A 27,008-nucleotide genomic window follows, 5' to 3' on the forward strand; every position below is an offset into this window, starting at 1 on the left:
ATCTGTAAACCCGAAAGGAAACTTTTAAAGGATCTCTGTGGCTTTCTTCCCTCACTTCTGTCGTCTTTTTATCGCCTAAACGGTGAGTAGAGACTCTGCTTAGTCTCCCCACAGCTCGTGATCGCAGAAAATGTCACTCGAGCAGCTTCTGTTTGAGTCAAGTTTGAGGCTCCACTCGGCTGCGGAGTTCACGTGTCTGTGGGTTTACTGTCACATAGTTTACTGTGTTTTCAGCCTGCTAATAGCACAGGAGCGCATGTTGGAGGCATGTAAAGGTCCTGGTGGCATTTTACTGTTTGTCTCTTTTGGATCTAGAGCTGAGTGATGAGCGGATTAATCAATTAACTGAGTCGTCATACCAAAAATTCAGTGCGTCCAGGTTGTCAAATGTGGCTATTTGCTGCTTTTTCAATCATAATTAACTGAGTATCTTTGACGTTTTGGTCTGCAAGCCTAACTGAGCTACATTTACTCCAGTACCTCACTTAAGTACACCTTTGAGGTACTCTACTGTAATGCATCTATTTCATGCTGCTTAATACTTCTCCACTGCTTCTCTGAGGGTAATATTGTCCATTAAATATATTTCACAGCACACTTAACCCAAAAAGTATATAAAATAGAGATCCTTGTAAGTCAGATACAACATTAAAATGTTCTTTATTATTCAACCATATGATAATGTGCTTCCATGCTGAGTACTTTCGATACTTCAAGTACATTTTGCAGATATTACTTCTGTGTTCTTCCAAGGAGGGGAAAAGAAGTCTGGAGAACACTGATTGATTTCCAGCCGTTAATAGTTGCCAACACACGTTTAAACAGCCAGAGTCAACATGGGCAAAGGCAAACGGCACACGCATGCATAGTCGACCAAGAACAGGTGAACAATTATCATTTAAATAATGTGTTGGATACTGGATCCAGGTGTCACACACTATGAACAACAAAACACGGATATATCTGAAAGTACAAACTACTCTATCAAGTGTAATGAATTTTTGATGAATGAAGTTCCATCTTATCTAAAGTATTTGGCGTCTAACAATGAGTTGGATGCACGGTGGCCACAGTCCCTCAGATTGTGGGAATGGGATCAAGTTGTTAATATTTAAAGATGGATCACATTTGAGGACACCGGAATGTTTATCTAGAGGAGCAAGGGTCAGTGAGGACGTAGTGGTGGCTCCTGTTTTCTTAACGTGACTCTCTGTATGTAGAGCCCTCCGATAGGCTGAAGCGATTTGTTTCAGCAGCTTTTGACTTCTCAAGAACTGGCCCATAGGAATATTGTAGATGAGTTGTTATGACTTTTAGAAGTGTGTTCCTGCTTCAGAGTTTGTGGGAGATTTTAATCTCAACAGTGCTTTTGTTTCTTTTGCAAAGTGTGAAGCCTCAAAAGTTATTACAGGTTTTATGATGTTATAGTGAAATACAGGTGTTGAAGTGTTAGTCTATAAATCACTCAATGTGCTACAGCACTTTCTTCCCCCTTTACCTCGATCTGAGAAGCAACACATTCAGCTGAACACAGCTGGAAGTCTTTTTTTTTGTTTTTACCTTTATTTTAACCAGGATATTCCCGGTGAAATATATATTTTTTTCGAGGGAGCCCTTGCCGTTACGGCAGCATAGAAAGTTTCACATAAAAGCACAAACATCAGACTTAAAAACAAAACGGTAAAAAGTTAGACATACAGAAGACAAACCAGCTTTCTCAAACAAACTGCAACGGTCTGAAACCCGAATCAGAGACAAATTGCAGCGTAGCATGACATCATGAATATATTGTCAAAGAAGATGAATTTGCATGCATATCTAAAATATCACAATAACCAATTGCTGATTAAAGCTTTGCTTGAACAAATTTTTTCCTTTCGCCAAAATAAAAACGGCATTTATTTCTTGAATAGAAACCAAATTCACCCTGAGTTTTATTCTAAGACACTCAATGTGATGTTTAAAAGACAGATACTGCTGGAAGATGCATGAAGCACCTTGTTTCAGCAATACTTCTGTACTTTTACTTGTCATGGAGTATTTTCACACGGTGGTAGTGGTAGTTTTACATAAGTATATGATCTTAGTACTTCTTCCACCACCGATGGATGCGTCAAAACAAGCAATTTGAAGTCTTCTGTTCGGGCTCTGGGAACATCTTTTTTTTCCTCCACTTTTTCAGATATAGATCATAGATTGAGTGTTTAATCAGGGAAATTAGCCGATCCATCACTATTGAAAAGAGTTGTGTGAGTTGCAGCCATGTTCAGGTAAAAGACCATCTTATTTGTGGAAAGCTGATCACCTCCTGCTGTAGAAGACCGTTGAAAAGTGCATGCGCTGACATGACATCAGGGTTATAATGACACACAAGTTGCCAAGTGAGTTATTCACTATAATGGTGTTTGTAAAGCCTCTCGTGGACAGAACAGCCTGACAATGGAGCGTCAGTTCTGGAGGTTTGAGAGATCTGTGTCCAGTCAGTTCTCTGCAGCCTACTTTGACAGGCCTGTCATGGCAGCATGTTGAATAGAGGTGCAGCGCCCACACGTGAGCCATAAAGCTGGATAGCAATCCTGGACATAAGCCCTTTATTTCAGGAGGAGGAGGAGGAGGAGGAGGAGGAGGAGGAGGAGGAGGAGGAGGAGGAGGAGGAGGAGGAGGAGGAGGAGGAGGAGGAGGAGGAGGAGGAGGAGGAGGAGGAGGAGGAGGAGGAGGAGGAGGAGGAGGAGGAGGAGGAGGAGGAGGAGGAGGAGGAGGAGGAGGAGGAGGAGGAGGAGGAGGAGGAGGAGGAGGAGGAGGAGGAGGAGGAGGAGGAGGAGGAGGAGGAGGAGGAGGAGGAGGAGGAGGAGGAGGAGGAGGAGGAGGAGGAGGAGGAGGAGGAGGAGGAGGAGGAGGAGGAGGAGGAGGAGGAGGAGGAGGAGGAGGAGGAGGAGGAGGAGGAGGAGGAGGAGGAGGAGGAGGAGGAGGAGGAGGAGGAGGAGGAGGAGGAGGAGGACTTCTTCCTGCTCAGACAGAGGCCACATGTGTTCAGAAGAAAAGGCAGCAGAGAAGAGAATGGGTGTTGGCATATATTCATTGTTCCTATGATCCATCTTGCTAAATGAAATGCATAGCAAATCTATTTTAGGAAGTGAAAGCAACATACCAGCCAGTGTGAATGTCTTTGTTGTTCATGACGTTGCATTGGAAAAGTACACTGACGTGACGAGTCCCTTTTCTTTTTCCCAAAACGCATGTCATCGTCACACTGTTGTGCCACAGAAGGAAGTTAAATATGATCTATCGGGGACTCGGCTCGTTTGGCCTGATTCTTTTTGGATCCATTCGGTACAAGCTGCCTTGGGTACAGCAAAATAACTTTTGAACCTGTTTCCGTCAGTAGCTGATACTTTCTGCTTCCAAGTCAATACTTCATTTGGGCAAAATTTGCATCGCCATGTGAATGCTGGGCTTTGAGACAACTTGGGTCTTACTTTACTAATTATGGCTTTCATTCCTGTTGGTAGAAATAACATTGCACCAAGTTCTTTGCTGAGATCATAGCCGGATTAACCTGCTAGGAGGCCAAGAGGCAAATACTCTGAACTTCTGGGCCCCACATTCATTTATGAATATGTAACATACAAGCACAAAACTGTTATGCCTCTCAGGTTACTCACAAGGGCTTTTTAAACGGGGACCAACAGGCACTAGGGCTAAAAAAATATATATTTCAATCTCAATGTTTATCATCTACAGTTAACATTCTCTTTAAATGTAGTTATTTATTTAGTTTCTTTTACTTCGTAGTGTTGGTTTCACTTCTGAGACTAAACCTTGGGATGCAAAACCGAAGTGTTGAAAAGGACCCGTTCAATGACGTACAAACCGAAACGCAAGCTTGTTGAAGAGTTGCACCACTATTAGAGCCAAACCTGCTAATTATTTCATGAAGTGCCAGAGACGTAGAAGAGGCAATTATTTGAACATGGCGCTACTTGACCATGAAGTAGCCGTATTTCATGTATGAAGTCGGTGAAGTGGCTTCAAAATAGAAATATTATTCATTACTATCTTATCTGTCTATTTATGTATTTTGGAGTTCAAACACATTAGAATTGGTTGTTTTTCTTCTCTCTGATGTTCAATACAAACTGATCCGAAACCGTAACCTAGACAACGTCAATACAAACCAAACCGTGGGCTTGTTGAACCTTCGCATAACTGCATAACTAGTTGACACATAGTGAGGACCGTTCAGGTGATGAAGCAGGACCCGTTTTAAGGGCTTAATCTTGTCATTTGCTGTGTTTAATATTTTTTTCCCCCATTTAAATCAGTCCAAACCAGTGACATTGGTGCTTTAAGAGTTCTGGACGTGCAGGACAGTCGTCCAATAATCCCTGTAGTTAACTCACACTTTGTTTGAGTTCTGGGAATTATGACAACATCGCTAAAAAGAAGTCCAACACGGCAAGAAAAGCCCAATGGCCAGAAAATGTAACTCCCCATGTTCGTCAATTTTATTTGGAAGAGAAAACAAACGGAACAAATTACAAAACCGTCGGTTGAAAACATGCATCAGTTTACAGACCGACTTCGAGGTTCTACTTTAACACACTATTTACTTAGTTGTGCGTGCAAAAACATTTCCTGCAATTTGGGATTATTACCGTAATTTAGGGTGCACGCTCTTTGGGTTTTACCTCTAAATAACACGGTTAAAATAATCCACCTAAACTGTTGCCTGTTGTTAAACTGGTGTCATTACCACCTGTCTGATTGTCTGACTTTGTTGGAGCAAAGTGTTCCCAGATTTCAGCAGTTACTTTTCAAGAGTACAGTCACTGTTATCCTAACGAATAGATATGATGGGGAAAGCTGTCAAAATAAGACCTTCGTGGCTGCCATATAATTGACAGAACCTTGTACTTGTATGTTTTATAATGCTAATGAGGTTCACAGTTGGATCTCAGTCTTGTTTAGTTGTTTGAGTATTCGTCTCAGGTATTGCAAAGCTGTGCTGTAGCTTGTGCTCCTCTAAAAGCCATTAGCCAGCCTCTCTCTTGCTCTCTTTCTCGCCCTCTCCCTTTTCCTGACTCACCCTGGCACAATGCCAGAGACACAGCTGTGAAAATTACAGGTCTGCTTCATGGAAACACAGAAGAAGAGGCGGAGGCGGAGGCAGGGTTGGTGGGGAGGGAAGCATGAAACGGAGCAGAGACCGACAGCCCGGCGTCAGCTGTTGGCCGGCACACAGCTGCAGTGGATGTGGAGCTTTCAGAGCTGGGGTCTCTCTTCTCACACACACTGGGATTGTTTACATGGGGTGTCAGAGTGTGTGTGTGTGGAGGGGGGGTATTAAACCCTTTTTTGCTATGGCCGAACAGAACAGAAGCCCTCACTGTGACTGACAAACGTCAGGCTCCTTCAGTAAAAAGCACATGGCACCAAGCGTCCTTCAGTTTGGCAGATGCTAAAAGCATGACCGAGGCCCTGGCAGGTGGGCAGGCGGGCGAGCGGCCTCCTCCTCCTCGCTCCTTCCTCCGCTGGGTTGAAAAATCCAGCGACAGGCCTGCTCTATCAGAGTCATTGTTCATGATGATGATGACAATCTCTCTCTGTCTCCATTGCCTGCGCTATCTCAATCCATCACTCTCTTGTCTTGTGCCTCCCCTCCCTCCCCGTCCCCTCGCTGTCTCTCACACATTCCCTTCATTTTTCTTCTCTCTTGTTCTCGCCTGCTCTCTCAGAAAGTCTATGTCAAACTGTGTATCCCCGAGGAGCTGTCAGGCAAAGAAAAGCAGGGTGAATGTGAGAAACGGCCCCTCTGATTTCTACTAAGTTTGACTTCTCTCCTGCTGGATGAGATGTGAGGTGTGAGATTCACTCTCCACCTTCCTCACTCCTCTCTGGCACTTTGCTTCAAATTTCGTGAACTCTCTCTCGCTCTCTCTCTTCCCCTCTTCTTCCTCCTTGCCAGTCAGACTGTCTGGCATCTTGCCCCGTCTCTTTGAAGAGGAGCAGTAGAAGCAGATAATTACACTTCCTGTATCTGCTCTGTAGTGCTGAACTGTCATCTCTCCATCTGTAGGCTTCCACGCTGCAGCACAGAAATAACAGCTCACTACCTGTTCTGTTTTACAGCAAAACGCATTGTTTTCCAACGATGACGCATGCATAGTTGCAGGCTAAGTCTACAAAATGCAGCACTCATCTTCAGAATATGAACTCCTCTACTTTTGTGCCATGCCTCGGCTGTTTCAAAGCATTAAACATATGTTCTATCATTGTCATGTGTAGTTTACCATCTATTTATCAGTTCGGTGGCCGCGTTAAATTCCCACAGATTATATTTTCCTGTGTTGTCTTATTTCTAACAGACATTTCTAAACCCACACAAACATGTCGTACGAATAAGTTGCTGTCCCACAAACAAACCGTCGAGTGCCCCGGTGTTGTTGCGTTCGCCCGTGCTCTTGTTCACCCACGCATTCTTTAGAAAACCTTGGTCGACATGTCTCAGTATTCAGCCGGTCGTATGACAATGACACGTTGCTGCAGTGGTTAGCAGGGGTAAAGCCTCCTGAATGACTTCACTTTTTCGTTTGCGTGTTTACTGTTTGTGTCATCACATTGAAAAACATGTTTTGCTTTAAAGTCAATGTGAAATGAAAAATGCCATTTTAACCCTTTTAGCTCATATCAGTCGTGTTGTGCACCTATTTAACAATATATTTAAAAAAAAATACAAAGGATCTTTTCTTCCTGTAAAACAAAATGACGTGTGCTTGCTTCAGTTACTACCGAACAATTTCAACCAATAATATGACGTTCATCCATTAATCAATCAACATTCTTTCGCAATAAGTGAAAGAATGTGGAGCTACAGAGGACGATGTGGAGCCACAGTCCTCTCCAGCTCCGTATTGGGCTATATTCTATTTCGCGGTCCAATCAAAATGCGAGGGATTTGATTTAACTCTCTTGTAACTGTACGCCGCTCAAATATTTCGTTTCACTGGGGAATAGAGGTGAAGTCCCGCCCCTTTCAGTGAACCACCTTGGGGACAGTACTGTAGTCCACGGTGAGAGTCAAATCTTAAACATACGTGAGTCAGTTTAAAAGATCATTTCACAAGACAAGAAAAAAGAGTCTCTGATAAAACGCATCAAGTGAGATAACGTATTTGTGCATGGAGCACACAGCTGTGTTGGTGATGTACACTGTGCAAGAAGACGGATGTTTCACACCCAAAAAAATTACGCTACGACAATCTGCGACTTTATTGATTTGCAAAATTATCTTTTTAATTGACAAACATATTTGTCTCACGGTTTACTACCGTACTTATTATTTTCTGAAATACGGTGCCATGGGGGAACACCGGAAGGGGTTTGACAACAAACATTGTGCACTGCCAGGACATTTAACAGGTGTGATGCAGCCCTGCTTCTCTCTGCCGATCTTTGTGTGACTAAATAGACCACATTCATGTGTGGTTTAGGGATGTGGATGTTGATTACATGTTGGTGTATTCACAAATATTCTTCACAAGATGCAGAGACAGATTGATACAGCAATTTTAGCTACCACCTGTGCAATTTTAGATAGCACCTGTGCCTTCGCCACTGAAAGGTTTTAAAATGAGGTGGAGCTAGTTTTGAGCCGATAAAAAAGGTAAACCAGCAATAAGGGATTTTTTGGGTCACCTTGGGGCAGCGTAAACTAATTGTAAACGCAGCATTGACACACCCTCATCTTTTAAGCTTAAAATGGCAAACTTGTTACAGAGCAACATTAGCATTCATTTGGAGTCCAATATTCATTTTAGCTCTGTTTTGTTCTTCCTGAGGGGAAATATCTCGCTCTTTAGCATCTAAATGCTCTACGGGGAAGGCATGACCGCCCTACTCTGCCTCTGATTGGCTTAGCCAGATACCCTAACCTTAATCAGTCTCACTGCTCATGCCTAAACCTAACCAATACCAACGAAGGCCACAAGTATACTTGCCAATCAGAGGCAGAGTACAGCCGGGTCTTTCCTTTGCCACAGCAGGATTTGTCCAGGTATTGTAACGGGTGTAGTTAGGACCCATGCAGGGGCAGTACGACAACACCAGGACTGGTATGATTTGAGTTCTTCATTTGCAACACACGACAGGCAGAATATTCTCTGGAAGAATCAACGACAGGCTTCTCGTGGTCAAGGACAGAAGGGCCGAGTAAGTTACCAGGACAGAGGCAAGGCGAGGTAGGCCGGGACAGGGAATCAGTCCATGAGCGAGTGCGGGAAAGTTGAGCATGAATGCAAAGAACGATCTGGCAGTGAGTGTGTCTGAGGCAGAGTGAGCAGGTGAGAGTGATGAGCTGATGAGGTGAGTGTGACTGGCAGCTGCACTGAATGAACTAATTAGGTGAGTGAAAGGTGGATAGCGGTGACAGAGCTGTGACAGGTATGGCTACTTTCTCTTGCTTTAAATGCTGAAATAGAAGACTTCACATTGTGGCTATAGATATGATTGTGTACCTTCGTTCCAAGAACAAACCGTATATATTTTTGTAAACGTTTTGTTGACGGTGCACTGACGCTGTGGCAGCTGGAGGTCGGCTGCTCTGTTGCAGAATCAGAGCGCTGACTTTTCAGGCAGGGCAAGCGGAGAAAGAGATCAATAAAGTATTACAGTGTTATTTCACTCTCCCCGACGCTATCTCGCCACCTTTAGAACGACAAATTCATCATCCTCCGTAAATATCTACTGAGACACCTTTCTGGGGCAAGATCTTGATGAATGGGGGTACACACACGACCAAATGTACATCAGTTGGGAGATTTCTGAGGTGAAAACGGTCTGAAGAAATACTGTTGAGTTTAACATAATATTACATGTTGTGCGCAAGGATGGTGGGGCTTCCTCTCCTGACACTAGAGATTCAAACACTCTTCTCTGTCAGGGACCCAACGGGTCATGTGACCTTATTTTAAGAGCCTGTCTTTGCCTTTATTCAAATATGTACCTGTGATCTGTCGATGGGAGTTTCAGCAACTGTTCTGACCACATATACCCACACATTGTGCCTACATTAATGTCGATTTTTCATTGTTTTTGACAATGTGCTGCACCTGTCTTTACTGGTAATGGCTAGATTGAAATCCTCTTTGCAAATAAGCCCAGAAAAAAAGACAAATATACAGTTTAACTTGCTTCATATTTGTAGACGTGTTAAGTATTCACACTGGATTCCTGGATACACCTACTCTCAGTTCAAAACCCCGGAGTGTGTGTGTGTGTGTGTGTGTGTGTGTGTGTGTGTGTGTGTGTGTGGGAGAATCTCAAAGCATCTTTCAGCTCCTTTTTGTTGTTTTTTTGCCCCCGATTTAAAATGTCTGTTCATCTTTTCAGATCTCAAATCGTTTTGAGATTTTCACCAGTCTGTGCGTTTGAGCATTATTTTAGATGTCCGCTCTGTCTGTCTCATCATCACCACCAGTAGTGAGTGTGGTGGGAAATTTCTAGGTTAATCGGGAGGAGAGAGTTTGTGTTCACAAATTAATAATGAAGTCAATCAGAAGATTCAAAGTTGTCTTTTTGCATTTATCCTCTTGCAAGAGGGAAGAAAGCACAGCAACCACGTATTCAGTAGACTGCGTGAAACCTTCTTTGACGAAATGCAATATTCAACATTATGCATGCAAAGGTTCACGCCTTTACCACTTCAGATAATGCGTCACAAAGGAAGTAAAAGTATTTCAGACAAAGGATGTCTGGTAGTCAAGTCTTACCAAGAAAGAAACAGTGTACAAGATAACAGATAACAAGACACCTGGATACAAAACTAATTAAAATCTTCTCCTGAAACTACTGTTTGGTGTCTGCACTTTTAGTACTTACATTCTTTAAAACTTCCCATGATACTATGACATATTTTCCCATTACATGAGTGAGTGCTTCCTGCATGCTTGAAGCATCTTATGGTCCCGGTCGGTGTCGTGCATCTTTCTGCAGTGTGTTGCAGTTTACAGGTCAGCTCTCAGCAGTCTCTACTCCCTCAGCTTCCCCCGGTGCTGATGCCTCATTAACTCAACCCACTCGGCTTATTTACAGCTGTTAATTACACACTGGAAAGCTGATATTGACGAGGACAATCAGCATCTATCCCAATTAAGCTCGATTCTGACTAGATGCTAACTTGATAGCAGAGTGGCTTTCCAATCAGTTTGTTGTTAAGAGACCGAACCTGCTGTTTGGTGCAGTTTTCCGACTCATCACTCATCATTATTAGATTCCACGTATCATTAAGAGCAGAGGATACAGTAAATGAGACTAATTAAGAGGGATACATGCTTCTATCTTCTGCTGTCAGTAATCTGACCATAATAATCACTGAAGTACTCCTTTAGGGATTTATATTATGTAATACTCAGAGTTGATCTTAATGGTGTTCATGTTGATGTACAGGGACATGATATGTTCTATAAACAACAGGTTTACTATGAATATTTGAGCCAAGTAAAGACATGCATGCTTTTATTCTCTGCTGTCATTAATCTGAAATTAGGAATATATATACATATTATGGATGTAATATTAATTAGTGAGTTCACAGTTTGTGTTGCTATAGCTATGGGGACGCAGTGTGTGTTTTACACACAGTGAGTTTATAGTCTGAAGGGGTTTCATATGATTTCAATATACTGTTTAATATTATGTTTTAGTTGTACCTTAATATGACTAGAATTGTAGGACCTATAGTTGTCTTGCATGTGACAATTAGTTTTGTAGTTTACTGATTATGGCCTCTTCTTATCTTTATTAAGAAATATGACATGAAACTTATTAAGACAAAAATAATTGAGTGATCTTCATGTTTGTGTTGCTGGAACTTGGTTTATAGTAAGAGTTTACAGGTGTTGATTTTTAACAAAATGATAATTTACAGTCTCGTTAGTGGTGAGTAAACAGTCCTGTTTGGCACTATTTAACAGCCCTTGAGGACCTATTTTCTTATAGTTTTTAGTCGGCTGTCTGTGTATTATGAGTATTACTTATTTCTCAATTTCTACTTATTGTCCTTATGTTTTAGGCTCAAACTTAACTATTTCTAAGACGACCACTTCTTGTTGGCCATTGGAAGAGAAGTTTGGTCATGTCCAGTGGGGATGTTTTTACTCAGGAAACCAAAATAGAGATTTAAAATAATAGGACATATCGCGGGGGGGGAATACACGCGTATATTTCTTGAAGGAAATTTAAAAAAGAAAATTCCCCAGTGATGATTGCGTACCCGGTTTAGTCCCTGCAGGGATATTACAGCAACATGAGCGTTATAGAGGGATGTCCCGGTGCAACGGCGAATGTGAATGCAGGCAGCGCATGCATATTATCTCCAGCATGCCACTTCGGAAGTAGGTCACCGCTCACCGATTTGTCTCCAGCTACTGTGGGCTGTTTGGTCCGCGGATCGCTCCCCAGGTCGACAGCCCGACCGGGTAGAAACTGACCACCGGGAACAGGGACGGACGGGATTTTTTTCATTTCACCCGACGGGACACGCAAGGTAACGATCAATCGCGCCTGTAATTCCCGTCACAGTTGGAGATGATCGGATCGGTGGGTAGCCTGCTTCTAACAACTCGGCGGTGACACGAGCTCCGGCTGATCTTGATATTAACCAGCGGCGCTTCGAACCCCGGATTGATCGAGGATGGTCGGCTGTTTTAGACTCGTTTCCCCGCTGAGGAGCTTTTTTCACTTCTCGTATCGCAGCCCGCACTCCTGCTACGGCATGCTGTCAGATTAACACCGTCCACCACCATGGCCAACTACCAGCTCCAGTAGGCGAGTCTGCTTCGCTCTCTTTTGTAGCCCGATCACAATACGTGCAATAACGCGGCTCTTAATTGCATTTTTTTTTTTTTTTTTACCGCTTATTATAATCCATGAGTGGCTGTGGGTGTGTTTGTAACTGCTGGTGCCTGAACCTGCATGGAGGTGAAGGGAGGAGGGGGTGGTGGTGGTGGTGGAGGACGACGGTTGGGTGGTGTTGGTGGAGGATTGTTGAACTGCTGATTTGCTCCATGAAAAGTGGAGTTGTGTTGATGTGCGCACACACAGCTTAGATTCCTGAGAGCTCCGTGCCTCGGGGCTTTCTCTCTGATGATGACAGCTCTACACCATGTCCGTCCTCTGGATGAGTCTGTGACAGCCAGGCAGCACCTCCTCCTCCTCCGTCTCCAGATATTACTGTACAGTCAGTGTACACGCAGAGGGGGAGACAGCAGCATCGTTATGTGTCCATTGTGCGCCGTTTATTTTAAATTGCATAATGTTTAAAGAGGGGATCTTTTGATATCTGTCATTTTCAGAAGTAGATATCAGTCTTTCCGTTTGATCTTCTAAATCAGTGCTTCTTAACCTGGGGGGGGGGGGGGGGGGGTCACAACGTCAACAACGGGTCCTCAGAATATAAATAAAGGGATAAGAAGGAAAATGTATATCTGTTACCTAAAATAATTTCACATTTTAGCTTGTTTTTCTTGGAAATATACTGGAATTGGTTCATCTGACAAGTCATAAAATGATGATCAAGAAATCCTGTTAAGTTCCCCTTTTCTTGGGAAATATACTTTTTCCTTTTCAGGCCTTTAAAAACCTTCAAATACAAAATAAATCACTTTTGTGAACCTGCTCACAAGTCATGTCCACACAAGACAAACATCTTTTGAAAACAATTCTCTAAATGTGTCATGATTAGGCTTTGCCTCATGTGTTTTTCTGTAGCTCTTCAACTCGGCACCAGTCCAACTCCCCTCACCTGTCCTTTATCAGCACAACTCTCCTCACCTGTTCTAGTCACTTCTTAAACCCCTGTCTCTCACTCACTCTCTGCCAGATCATTGTTTGTGTTCTACCCGCCCGTTTGTGTCGTCCTGTTCCCCTGTCTGCCTGCCCTGCCTCGTCGCTTGTTTTGTCTGTCACGGGACATCATGAAGACTCGAGAGCAGACAGTCGGGTGAAGTGAAACAAGGCGTTTTTATTCCACACAAAAAGGAAATAATTACCACACAACAGGGAGTCCGAGGAAAATCAACAACCGAACTGCGTGAAAAAGCAAGCAAATATCAGACCACGATATTCATTTGAACCTATTGTTTAATTTGGTGTGGTCAGTGTGGTCAAGGTTTAGCCGGGAATAGTAAAAACACTCTTCTATGAGCTCCTTTCCTTCCATTGTGCATGCTTGTCTTATTTAAATGAAGCAACTTGATTTGATATCCGTAGACAGAAACTCAATGTGAGGCTCCTTCTGTCCTCCTCGTTATCTGGAAATTAAATTTCTCTCATGGATTGCATTTCACGGTTCACCGAGTCCTTTGGCAATAAGGGCCGACGGGGCTGTGAGATGGTCTTGTAAACGTCCAGCCAGAGAGTTGCGTCCGCTCCGAAGTCAAAGTGGGTTTGCGTTTGTGGTACGACTCAACTGGGTATGTTCTCAGCAATGTTCAGATGAAGCAACAGATCACAACAGACACAGGGTAGGATTTAGTGTGAAGAAAATGAGCGAAGAGAACCTCACACTGTCTTCTTGTAATTGGAGCAGTTCAACAAGAACCACTCTGGTTTTCCCAACCCTTCATTAGGTGTTACATGATAGCGAGTTGTAAAAGAACAGCAGGTGTGTTGCACACTGGTGATGAGATGAAGTTGTGTTAAATACTCTGGTGCATGAATAAGATATTGTTATGCAGCGCAGAAACGGTTTTTAGCAGAATTTGCATGCATTTCTGAGTCGTACGGCGTCGTTACTCTCTTTTTGACGCATGTTACTCGACTGCAAATGGTTGAGGCATAAAATTGTGAAATGGCGTATGGGCAAACGGGATGTCTTGACTGCCCCTCAAGAGTCATTTAAAGGGTGCTAAGTGGTTCAATTTAAAAACGGGACACAAAATGACATTTAAACATGATTTGAGGCACTTTCATTCATAGAAAGAAAACATCAGTGAGGGCACAAACTTCATTTACAAATGGGCCTATCAGGGTCTCACATTTCAATTCACTCCAGTCAGTTATTGTCAATGCTAGAGATATAGCCTATGATTGCAGATAAAGCCTTTTTATTTATTTTTACAGAAAGTTGGGATTTTATTTGTGAGGGGATGCATTTTCATGAACAATAAAAAAGGACGCTTGGTGATGAGGTTGTTATGCTCTCTTCCACTAAAGGTTGCATCTCTGCACTAGTGCGTCAGAGAAAATCCAAACTCTTCCTCTTCTGTTAACTAGCTTGTATACTGTAAATAATTCATGTAGCGCTGAAACGGTTAGTAGATCCTTGGATTAGTTTATCAACAAAAAGTTTAAAATCAGTTTTTAGAATCATTCGTCATTTTCTTCTGGCTTCGGCTTTTCTCTGTTTTAACAGAATATCTTTGAGGACCAACAAGACATTTGAGTAGGTCGGGGCTGTGCTCGACCAAAGAAATCCTTAGTCGACTAATTTATTCGTCGATTTAATTAGTTTAGTTAGTAAGAATCACAAAAAAGTACCACTTTAAATCCAGTGTTTACCAAAGATGTGCTTATAAGTTGCTTGAAAATAAGTAATTCATCACGAAAAGCGGAAAATCTTAGTCGACTGAGACCAAAATGACTAGTTGACGAATCGACAAAGTGAGGGTAGCTCTAGAATATCTCCACTTGGGTTCGGAGAAACTGTAAGGAGCATTTCTGCAATTCTTTTGACCATTGTTTGCTTGTCAGAGATAACGAATGTGCCCTCATAACGAGCAACTTGTTAAATAATCGAACTGGTCTTATTCGTGTCTGGCATTAATGGAAGCTGAGATTCAGACTTATTCATGTCTTGGGAGAGTAGGTGTTCGTAAAAAGCTGAATGGTTTTCTGGCTGAAGAGTCACTTCATTTGAAAAATAAAAAGTCCCATGCTGACTTAGTTCTTGGAGGTCAAGTGGCATAATTGTGTTTCAGGGCTGAAGGATGATCCGTCTTCATGCGGCACACAGGAGTGCCATTGCATAAAGGTCACTGGCAGTTGTCTTCGGAGCTTTAAAGGTTTTCTCCGCAGTGAGGTGCTTTTTGTGTCGAGAGCAGAAAGACTCATGTGAATTGCAGAGGGTCGTGCAGCTTCTGCGTCTTCTACTACGAAGTTGCTGGAGGTGCTTTGATGTACTCTGTAGCAGCCTGTTGACATGGAAACTGAAGAGGCTATTGTTTGAGGCGTGTTTTCCGCCGCCTGCGCTGGTGAAATAAGGATCAATTCATGAGTCATTTGATCATACCGTTTGCTTTTGTGTCTTCAGATATTGGAGAATGACTCCTTAATGTCATGCCTCACAGTGATTTTAAAGAGTTGGCTGAGCCTTTTTACCTTGTAGAAATTGAAAGATACACTCCCTCAATGTGACAGTCTTTTCATGTTTAATCTGATTACCTACTCTTTGCTGAGCCATAGTGCTGCACAGAGATCAGCTTCAGGCTGTGGCTATGGTTAAAAACAAATCAGTGCGGAATAGTGCATTACGGATCCAAATCGCTTCTAAAAGCATCCATCGTATCAAACATTAAATGCATCACCTACACTGATTCTGGGCCGTGTTTCTGTGCTTCATCACTGAGTGAGTAAAAGCTCGTAATATTGAGCTCCTTGTGGATTGTGCGAGTCATTAATGTGCTCCGATATGAGCTCATGGAGCTTAAAATGATCTTTATTGACAAAGCGAAAAGGCCAATAGTTTATTTTTCTATTCAGCTGCAATCCTGAATCAAAACACGCAGCAGACACAGCATCATGAATTACTACATAATGATATAAGTGGGAAAAGAGCAAATGTTAAACTAAGACGGAGCAGAGAAATGGGAAGGAGGTTGGAGTGCATATGGCCTCGGGCACAACGTATCATGTGCTCTTTATCTCCGCTCATCTTCCGTCTTGTGTGCAGTGTATTTGCATGTCAAGGAGAAAGGCTGTCTAAGTGGTCATATTCTCTGGGGACCTGGACAGCGAACCAAGTAAATCCGATTGTTGAATAATGCATCAAAAGATCCTGTCGGTTACATTAAGTCACTCTCAGATTCTCTGTCTTTGTGCGGCTTCGGCTTTACAGTTAAATGTCCAATCTGTGTCTCCCCAGAGAGTCTATGGACCCTGGTGATGACCCGTGATGATGCTCGCTGAAGGGTCTCTCTGAGCTGAAACCCGCCATCGTAGGACCCACGTGGATGAAGAGGAGGTGGTGGCTCTGCCCCCGGACGCTGTGACAATGGTGAAAGCTCAGCGGAGCCAGCCTGTCAAATGTGGGAAGCCCCGGAAGGAGAAGGGAAGCAAGGAGAAAGGAGGTGGTGTGAAAAAAGGGAAAGAGAGAAAAAGCGAGTTGAGAGGAAGGAAAAAGAAGGATAGAAAAGAGTCACATCGACGTAGAAAGAAGACGCTGGCAGGGGGCGACGGAGATGCGCTGGATTGTTGCGTCCTGCTCACCCGTCTGGAGGAGAAACGGGTTGAGGGTAAAGTAAAGGATGCACCAAAATCTGGGAAACAAAAGAGGGTTAAAGTCAAGAAGAAGCTGCACTCCAGCTCCAGTCACAGAAGGACCAAATCTGGATTTAAGAAAACATCCACAGCCAATCAGCAAGCACTGGAACCAAAAATCAACCAATCTGACGCCTTACTCACGTTTCCCGCACCTGTCTATGAGCCCCGCCAGCGGAGAATGGCCTCTCTTAACGCTGAGGCTGTCAACAGCTTGCTGCTCTACAGAGATGATTCAAATGTCACGAGGAAACGGCAGCCTTCTAGTGAAGACAAAGCAAAAGATAGTCTCACTAAAACTGAAAATAGAGGTCATAAAACCAAAAAGGTTCCCCCGGGAGGGAAAGCAGACCCAAAAGAAAGACCTAAAAAACAGAGGCGGTCGGCAGCGGAGGCTGAGAGCATCGACTGGTCGGCTTTGTTTGCACCGACGCCTCGGCGTCAAGCAGGCCTTACTGCTGCAACGCTGCTCAAACTCACTAGTAGCCGGTATGGAACCAAACGGCAAAAGAAGATGGACTCCAAGCCGGCGAGTGGGAGTGAAGCAGCAGCGACGACTCAGGGTGAGATTAGCGGTAAGCCAGTATGTGGAGAGACAACGCTGACCAAAAGAACAGCACATCCCAAACATGCGGACCAACTAAAGCACATAAAACAGGGTACAGAAGATCCGCTTCGTCCCCGGCCGGACTCTACCATCCAGGGTTGCTGCAGTTTCTGTAAAAGCAAGGCTCTGGATCCAGAGTGGAAGGGCGCCGCAGGAGGACAGGAGTGTCTCAAACATGAGCGCCATCGTGGCTCCTCGCTGGGATTCTCCTTGAAAACAATCAAAAAGGAGCAGGTGGAGACCGAGGTGTCTCCCTGCTACTGCTGCTCCCAGGAGAGATGCGTCGAGTACTGTCACAGACTGGCCCTCTTCCTGGAGGACAAGACCTTCAAGGAGCCCGAGGACGGCACGCTGTCCGAGGTGTTCCACCACCACCATCACCACCACCACCATCATCACCACCATCTTCAGGGCCCTCACTCCGTAACCCATCCGGCAGCCATAACCATCAGCCCGCACACCTACACCTGTTTCCCCGGCTACTACGTCCACTTCAGCCACCCGGACACCTCCCCCTCTCCCATGTCACCCCTCGCTTTGTGCCCAAAGAGCGGCAAGAGACCCACGCTGCTCCCCAGCACCGGTCCACAGCCCTCAGGGATCACCCATCCAATGTACTGCTGCACCTCAGTGGAGGCGTGCTACGGAGAGCCCTGCAGGATCAACGGCTACTCCTCCTACACCGGTGTGGTTCCAGCCATCGCCAGAGGAGGGTGCTCCTTCAGCCCCACGGACTGCACCAAATGTAACCGCGGCATCAAAAGAGGTGAGCAGACAGTTGATGAGTTCATGTACTGGTATCTGTCTTCATGGTACTTATGTGACAACACTCCTCAAACGCCTCAGATGTAAGGACTGAGGACAGTAGCGTGGCCATTATCTCTTTTATTTCTGAATCCTAATAGGATGTGTGCAGTAAAAGTGTGGCAGTGATGTGCTGCAGATGAACTTTAAAGTTGCCATCCTTCAGATTCCCGTCCTGGTTGAGTGAAGACTCCCCCTGCATGTTAGATGCCAACATCTTTCTTCAACTCCTTGCCCCCAGTTTGTAACTTATTGTTATACATTTGGAGTTTGTAGTAAATTCTCAGACTTTAGAGAGCTTCCTGCGGAGCCACGAAATAAGTGAAACAACATTTTGTTCACAGGCTGAGCTCCCCGTGAGAAGGAAAAGGAACTGTATGTGTAAAATAAAATCACCAACCCCTTTAAGGAAGACAGAAGGATTTTCCCGACTAGGTTTTAGTATTAAACGTTCATGAGCTTAGCGCTCCGTAGTTCTTAGGTTATCTTGTATGCAGTGCCCTCCCCTCCCCTCCCCTATTCCGGCTGCCACAGCAGTACAATGTGCTGAGAATAGCTATCATGTTAGGCAATTTTTAATCTTCCATTTTGGAATGTCACTTGAGTGGGAGGTAACAAAGAAAATATCAGATAAAGGGCAAGACCTCTTTTGTCTTCGTTTGAATACAAGCGGCCGGACAGTGAATACGCGGCCTTTGCAGCTGAAAACCTAATGAGCTGATTGTATGAGCTCAAATGTCAGCAGTTAGTTTCAGAGTTTGAGTCAGAGATGTGAACCAGAACAGGAAAAAAACGCTTTATGATACGAGTCTCTCTGTGTGAGTGTATGGTTAGAAAACACCTGACTGTGACCTCAAAGCAACACTAATTACACGTGAACACACACTGCTGCACCTCAGCCTCTCTCTCTCTGTCTGTCTCTCTCTCTCTGTCTGTCTGTCTGTCTGTCTGTCTCTCTGTCTCTGTCTCTCGCTCTCGCTCTCTCTCTCTTTTTTTCTGTGGCAACCAAAAAGCAGGTCAGGCCGTGAGGGCTGAGACTCTTGTTGACAAGAGCACCGAAATCTTCAGGTTCTTACTATTATTCACAGAAGACATTTTGACATTAGTCACAGTGGGACAACACGGGTGTAAATAACAGAATTAATGACGGCTGAATTGCATTTAGCTGCTCATCCTGGTATTGTGCATGTTGGCTTACTGTCACCATGTCACGGCTTACTGGGGACTCATGAGTAGAACAGAGCAATGGTTAATGTTATTCGTAACACCTGTGGTTTTCCTGTCACGACAAGTCAAAATGTCTCCTGTGAAAACGGCCTCGTCCACCCACACAGGTGCTTTTTCACTTTTCTGCCTGATTAGACCTCTTCTCCGTACTGAATGGGCACGGATCATGTTTGATTGACATCTCCCTCGCCCTCCTGTTAATTTTGCTGCACCTGTTCAGGCGAAACAACTTCCACCTTATTGGGCAGCAGCCTGGTCTCCTGCAGTCAATTCAATACTTCAATGCCATGTCAAATTCTCCTCAGTTCAGCTTTTAAAAACAGACAAACACGCATAAGTAAATAGATTATAGCAAAAACAGTCACCGCATGTATACATTCAAACATAAATACATAAAATGATTGAAAATACGCACTCGATGATATTTTGTATAATTGTTTGCCACGAACTTCTATTCGTTGCACAGAAAGTAATTCTGAAGAAATGTAATTGAGAATGCAGTTTAGTTGTATGGGAATGCAATTTTATTTTAGGAGACTGTCATCCGCCTGAGCAGAGGTGTGAGTAGTGAAAACTCCTCTGTGGGTGTGCAGGGCTTTTAAATGATACGATAATTAAATCACGATGTAGTAATTGTGGTGGCAGAAATATTCAGACGATTACTTTAAAGCAACACATGTGACATTTTACACAAGAAATGGCACATCCTCCCTTTAAAACACAAAGACTGAATTCAAAAGCAATGAAATGCGCCCCGAGTTAATTATGTTAAGCCTCACTTGCTCTTCTATGACAATACACTTCTACATAAGTAAAAGTACACGAGTATTAGCAGCAAAATGTACTTGAAGCATTAGGAGTGAAACTAACTGCTGGGTGTACAGCAGCATTTTCAAGTTGAGGTTGAGCTATCTTGAGCCACAATACAGTTCACACTACATCAGAATTTATGAGGTCAGTAAAGGTTTCGCACATAAAATCTTAATTTGCAGTCACTATTAACTAGCTGTCAAATAAATGTAGTGGAGTATAAAATGCAATGTTCCCTCTGAAATGTAGTGTGTATAAAGCAGCATAACATGAAAGTACTCAATTAAAGTACAAGTAACACAACAGTATGATACACATCCATGTATGCATATATATATATATATATATAAAAAACCTATGTTTGCTCATGGCTAAAGCAAGTGGCGTAATGCTTAGGTTAATGTATTCTCCGTGGAGGAAACATTGATAAATATTGACCATTAATTAACCTTAATGTCATCACCACAACTGTGTCATGGGAGTGTGCAGAACCTGCTCTTGTTATTGCACACTTGGCGTGTGTGTGTGAGGGGTTTCAATGTTAAAGACTATAATTGACCTTAATTGAGGCTCTGTTTGTTATTTCTGCTGCTTCAGCGGAACTAATAACTGAGTATCGTTCATGTCTGTATTGTGTAACCTTATTAAAGGTTGATGATCACCGTAGCTGCTCCTTAAAGGACTGTCTGTCGCTCTACTTTATGTTGCCTCTTTTGTTTCTTCCTCAGACGACTACCCATCGACCCTCGATGACCATCACAGATCTTCCTCCGTCCCCATCTCTCCCGGCCCCAGAACCCTCACTGGCTGCCCCTCTCCCACTGTGCCTCCGGCCGGCCAATCGGTGCCCCGCATCCAGACTCCGCTGTCCGACCCCAGCCGACCGCAGCCTCCGCTGCAGGTGGCGAAGGAGTGTCCACGGAGTGCCAAGTCGCCCAGCGGGTCGAGGTCTGGCGCGTGCGGCACCGGCAGCATCGGCTCGGCCGCCTGCCCGCTCAACAGGAACAAGAAGCAGAAGCTCGGCGGCGGCGGAGGGCGACCGGTTGCTAAGCAGCCAAAGAACGGACGCCAAAAATCAACCAATGGCTGGCAACCAGTTGGCCTGCCCTTTCAGAAGGAGGTTTTCTCTGTGGTACGTAGAGAAAGTCATGCTGGGGCTTTCTGATGCAGCCATGACGGTGCCACTTGTAATTACATGTGGTGTCATTTAACGGGCCTGCCTTGTCCTAAGAGAGTGTGATTTATTACACCCGCATCGTAGACATTAGAGCTGTTTCACTGTGTGTTGAGTTTTGTCCACATTTCTGTTGAGGTACAGAAGTCATTCAACACAAATCACATTTCATCAGCGTCCGGCTGCTAGAGGAGTCAATATTTCCTGCTGCCTGTGTTCCCAGGGAGAGGAGGCGCCGGTGCTGAGGAAGTGTTTCGAGGGAGTCCAGAGGGACGGGGAGCTGATTCGGGTCAGAGACACTGTTCTGCTGAAATCTGGACCTAGAAAGAAGTCTCTGCCTTACGTAGCCAAGATCTCATCTCTGTGGGAAGAGCCGGAGTCAGGTAGGACACCTACTGTACACAGTGTTGACCTCCAGCGCACGAGAAAGCTGAATGAATGCGGTAATAACCGGCTGAGCACTGAAGTGAACTGTGTGTGTGTGTGTTTGTCTTCAGGAGAGCTGATGATGAGTTTGTTTTGGTACTACCGTCCAGAACACACACAGGGGGGACGCAATCCCAGTCTACATTGTGAGGTGAGGTTTTACGCCTTTTTAAAAATACCGGTTTCTGATTGGTCTGCAAGTGTTAGATGTGAAATCAAACACAGCTCCAGTTAACAATCTGCAAACAGTTTGTAAATCAGTGCGTGAGGTTTATTTAACTGAATGTAAGCATCGCTAGAATACTTATGCTTCATGCCATGTTAGCCAAGTCTCTTAAGTGGAAAAGTGGAAATAAGATAAACTGACTTTTAAAACACAATCCATTATCTTTTTCAAAAATAAACTTTATATTTATAACACCTCTTCAGTAGGAACAAATGAGTCTGAGAACCACAGACAGAGGGGAAGTTGGAAAGAACTGAGAAACAGATTAAGGTTGTTAGTTTTGGAATTAGATGTTTGTTGATGTAAAGTATTCAGTGACAACATTATCTTTTAAACACAGTGTCGCTCTTCTGTTGGCGAAGTGTGCAGGGTATATTCTTGCGAAATTCCTTTTTCGAATAAAATATTTTGCTGTCGGATATGAGAATTAGTTGACAACATAACGCACTAATGTTTTTAGCAATTCATCTTGAGCCTCTCTCCATTCACTTCTGACTCAGACAGTGAAAATGAGTTTGAAAGAGATGAGTATGAACAAACAAACACGCGTACGCTGGCACACGCATGTTGACGAGCAGCTTCTGTTGCGCTCGCTTCGCATCGTCTGTAATCTCCCAAAGGACCAAGTTGCGCTTTATTTAATCTCTAGAAACAATAAACCACACAACTGTCATTTCTGGGCTGAATTTACAAACGCAGCGGTGTGAGAACAGTAGCAGGGCTTTGTCTCTGAGGAAGAAGCATCTTGCTCCTGTGACTCTGTCGCGCTCCTTCTCCATGTCTGGAAGGCACAAGTGCTCATGTGCAATGAAGTAGGAAGGCCTGAAGGAAGTAAGGATTAGCAGAAGTGGACTGTAATGTTAATAATTATGTCTTCTTTAGTGTGAAATCACCTGAAAATAAGAATTGTTGCGTTTTCGTTTTTTTTTTTTTACATGACTGACACTTTCTTTCTCCAGAATGAGATCTTTGCATCTCGTCACCAGGATGTGAACAGTGTGGCCTGTATTGAAGACAAATGCTATGTCCTAACATTGGCACAGTTTTGTCGGTAAGAGAACATTTTGTGGTGGCTTTCTTTGAAGTGTATGTCTTGCATTGAACATGTTTCCGAAGAAAGATCACACAGTCCTGCTGAGAAAATCCTCCAGCGCTGGTTTTGAAATGCACCATGTTTAACATAAAAACCAGGCTGTTTATTCTCAGTCCCTCAGACAAGTTTGCAACCATGAAACATCTGTTTTCTTAAATGCTTTTTTTTAAGACGATTGAGTTTGATGTCCGACTATTTCTGCTTCGTCCAGATTTTGTGCCTTGGTAAAACGCCATAGGGAGGGCGTGCGCGACTGCGCCGCCTCCTTCGTGGTGCCACCCATTGTCGGCAACGCCATGCCCACCCACCACTGTGTGCCCGATGACGTCGACCCGGAGCTGGTGTATTTCTGTCGACACGTCTATGACTTTCGCTACGGACGCCTCCTCAAGAACCTGCAGTAGCATCTGACTGGGCGTGACACGCGATGCTATTGGAAGTGAGATGATCTTATACATCTTCCACAACCTTTTTATTGGCTACACACCTACCTGCTGCTTGTGGGACAGGAACTGGAAGTTTAGAATGAAGGATTGACAGATGAGCTTCATTTGTTTTAAAACCACCTGCTCGTACTTACATGCCACACCTTTTATTTAAGATACCCTGACATGTAGTATAACAGTTAATATGGCAGTGTAATGGTCTTTGTCATACATGGCTCTGTGGTGTCGTAGCAGCTGTTTGGAGAACGTGGAACTTACTCTGCTGTAGAAAAATGCTACTGTAGCTCTTAGAAATGTGACATTTGATAAGTATGAAGAGAGGTTGATGTTACATGTGAAATATGTTGCTGTCTGCCTGACGGATATCAGACTCTGTGTGTCTCAATGATGCGCCATAGCTGAAGAAACTTTGAGGCGTATCATGCCGCGTTGGCCCTTGAGAGGAGACAAAGAGATTTCTGAGTGGCTGAAGATTCAATCACATTTGATATGAGATATATTCTGCATACAAATGTTTTACAGGGAAGCTCCAGTGAACATCTGTGTTCAAGGTGTTTTTAGGGAATAGTTTTTGGGATATTTTTTTGCTTTCTTGACAAAAGTTAGATGAGATAATCGATGCCGCTCTTGTGTCTGTATGGTTAAATATGAACCTAGTGCCGGCAGTGCACTGCACCCTTTAGCTTAGCATCGAGACTCAAAACGGGACAGTCTGGCTAGCTCTTTCCACCTGTTTCCTGTCTTTGTGCTGAGCTAAGCTAACTGGCTAAGTGGCTACAGCTACATATTTACCAGACAAACGCGAGAGTCGTATCGAGTTTCTCATCAAACTCTTGGCAAGAAAGCAAATGTCCCAATTTTCAAACTGTTCTATGATTTTAACATTTCCATCTCCATGGAACTATGATTGACCTGTAGGTCTTTCTAGTGAACTCTAACCACAGCTGTGAGGAGAGTTCTTGATCAGAAGGTTTGATTAAATCAAATTGAACTCTGTTAACACTGATTAAGTACAGGCGGGCAAACAGCGAAACGTGGCCGTTTGTTTAGCTCCACCTCTGTTTTTTTTCTGAGAGAAGTATGAATTTTATGTAACTCTTCAATTCACCTGAATGGTGATTTCCTAATGTCCTACTACACTCTACAAAGAAAGCACACTTCAGTTAGTTTGACTTTTTGCAGTGAAGACTTCCAATGAGCCGAGCATTGACAGGTTTTTTTGCTATGCCAATGCTGAGGAATATTTTACCCTCTCAAAGCTGATTGTCAGAGGAGTAATATAACTCCGGTGTCAGCTAACTGTATATTTGCATTTATATATCTGGATGAGTGTCTGTTCCGTTCGTGGCAGATGGCAGTTTGTCACCTATGTTCATGTTTCTTCACCGCTGAGATGGTGAGTAATGTATTCAGTGTAGCATTTAGATCTGTGACGATGATGATGATGATCCATTCCTATGTTTGAGAGAAGATATGTATTTATTTCTGTACTGAGAAAATATTATTTATTTTCAAAAGATAATTTTAAAGAATAGAGTTTTAGATGAGTGGCTTGTATTCCTGATTCTGAAGGAGGTCTCTCCTTCTTAGCTGCACTGTCCACGATGAAAAGTGTGAGTCATTCGCAATAGTATTTCTGTGACTGAGCTTGCTTGCCTAATACGAGCCGATTAAATGTTGTGTTGAAAGTGTTGAAGTCCTCCGGGCAGATGCGAGGACACATTTAGAAGGATCTCAGATACAGTTTGAAGGACACCTGCTAACATGTGACCAGAGATGCTTAACCTGCAGGACCAAAACGTACCTTGGCCTCTCCCAGCTTCCTGTCACTTCTCCTGAGATGATAAAGCTTTGCCTCGTCACCTTTAAATGCCGAATGCTACAATGATTTAAACCTACCTTGCCATTAGCCTGTGCCCTTGATCTTGCTGCCTTATAGAACATTCCCAGCCGTTCATTTAGAGATGTGTGCTGATATCAGCCTCGGGTAATGAGGCTTCTTAGTGTGCTGTATTGATTTGTCTCCTCTAAACTCTCAACAAGAAAGTGTATTTCCCAAAAATATTGAGTTTGTAGTTTTGTGCTTCTTGAAGAACAGCGGCTGCAGTCCGCTTGAACTCGTCGGTTGGGATGAATTTCAGTGGTTACAAAGTTTTCATGGTGGACAAAAAGTATCAAAATGTCCACAGAGACTTTTCTAATCCGCTTCTTCATCATAATCCACCTCTCAGCTGTCCGTCTGTATGGTTATTATGTTCCAAACAAAAGACACAACTTCCTGGCAGAGCTTCAAGCAGTGAGGAACTGGATTATGCCGCGAGAGTGTTTGAGTGTTTTAATTCTTTATTCTGCTTTGAAACTTGTCACCATTTCAATCCCTTGTGTCCGACACGTTTTAAGGTCCCAACCGCTGTTCTTCACGAACTGCAAACTATTTACAACCACCTTGAAACCACAGGGGGTTGTTGATTGTGAAAATATACATTTTGGGTGGAGTACCATTTGGAAATGCCTACTTCTGCTTTTCTTTTTGTACGGAGGGTCGGGTCCATTACTTTTTGACTCTTGGTCGTTTATTAGACCCTGCCATTTTGATCAAACCAAAGGTTATCCGTCTGTATCAAAGCTAAAGCAAACTTTCGTTGACTGGAACATTTAATTGAACGTTGATGGATGGTGGACGGACACACAGTACAATCCAACAAAGCAGAAGTGGGTTTTATTTGGATGTTCAATTTTAAATCCCCCTGGAGGTTCTGGATCAGAGTTAGAAACCACACACAGTCCATGTTATGGCCTTAGGAATCACTCTGCAAACTAGTTATGTCTAATCAAGATGTGTGATACTTATGTCTTAATTGGTCCTCTGTGCCTGTTCCCATCAACCCGTATTTACTCCGAATGTTTTCCCCGACGAGCTGTTGTTTTCACCCACCTTCCAAATTGCCTTTCATTGTTGCCAGATGACGCTGGTCTGATCTTGAATCAGCACAAAGAGGTGTTTGCACCAAAAAGAGAAAGACGGGAAGTTATTGAAACGTGAATTTTAATTTCATTCCCAGGTGTACAAAAAAAAACACACCTATACTTTGGTTCTTCTGATGTGAATTTATGTTCATATTCTTTGCATGGCGTTTTTGGAAATATCTTGGAAATATTAACCACAGCACAGATTATTTGTATGGTTTCAAATGGAGCTCTGTAATATAAGAAAAATATTTAATTGTAATAAATAATATATGAGTTTGAACATGTTTGGAAGCTTTTTTTATGGCTTGTATCTGGTTTAATTGGCAAATACTCTCGCCAAGGGGAGAGCTGTAGTAATAGTTGTTGCCCACATGGGGGCTCACGCAGCCAATATTTGTATATGTGATTGGTTTTATCAAACGCAGCGATCAGAACACTGATTTAAAAGGGTTTTTTGAAAAATCATATTTTTGTGTCAAATATGGCATTAGAAAAATGTTCTATAAAGGTTCATGCAGGACTGAAAATGCATATTTGAGGTAGAAAAACATCTACAATACAAACTTAATTAGGTTTGTCAGACTTATCACAACTGAATTAATTCAATCAATCAATTCAAACAACATCTAGACTCAACTCTCCTCCAGTCAGCCACCTGGTTCTTGTTTGTTCAATTAGAAATGTTTGCCTCC

The 27,008-nt window shown here is 43.4% G+C and overlaps 1 protein-coding gene across 1 annotated transcript; it reads left to right on the forward strand.

The window, feature by feature from the left end:
- On the forward strand, positions 1-26,513 carry bahd1 (bromo adjacent homology domain containing 1). Its single transcript, XM_079287321.1, has 7 exons — positions 1-82; positions 16,139-17,906; positions 20,710-21,113; positions 21,379-21,538; positions 21,653-21,732; positions 22,767-22,858; positions 23,112-26,513. The coding sequence occupies exons 2-7, from the start codon at positions 16,268-16,270 to the stop codon at positions 23,302-23,304; spliced, it is 2,568 nt and encodes an 855-aa protein (XP_079143447.1). The 5' UTR covers positions 1-82; positions 16,139-16,267; the 3' UTR covers positions 23,305-26,513.
- Positions 26,514-27,008: the final 495 nt, after the last annotated feature.

This window comes from Melanostigma gelatinosum (genome assembly GCF_949748355.1).
Source record: "Melanostigma gelatinosum genome assembly, chromosome: 16".
Lineage (NCBI taxonomy): Eukaryota > Metazoa > Chordata > Actinopteri > Perciformes > Zoarcidae > Melanostigma > Melanostigma gelatinosum.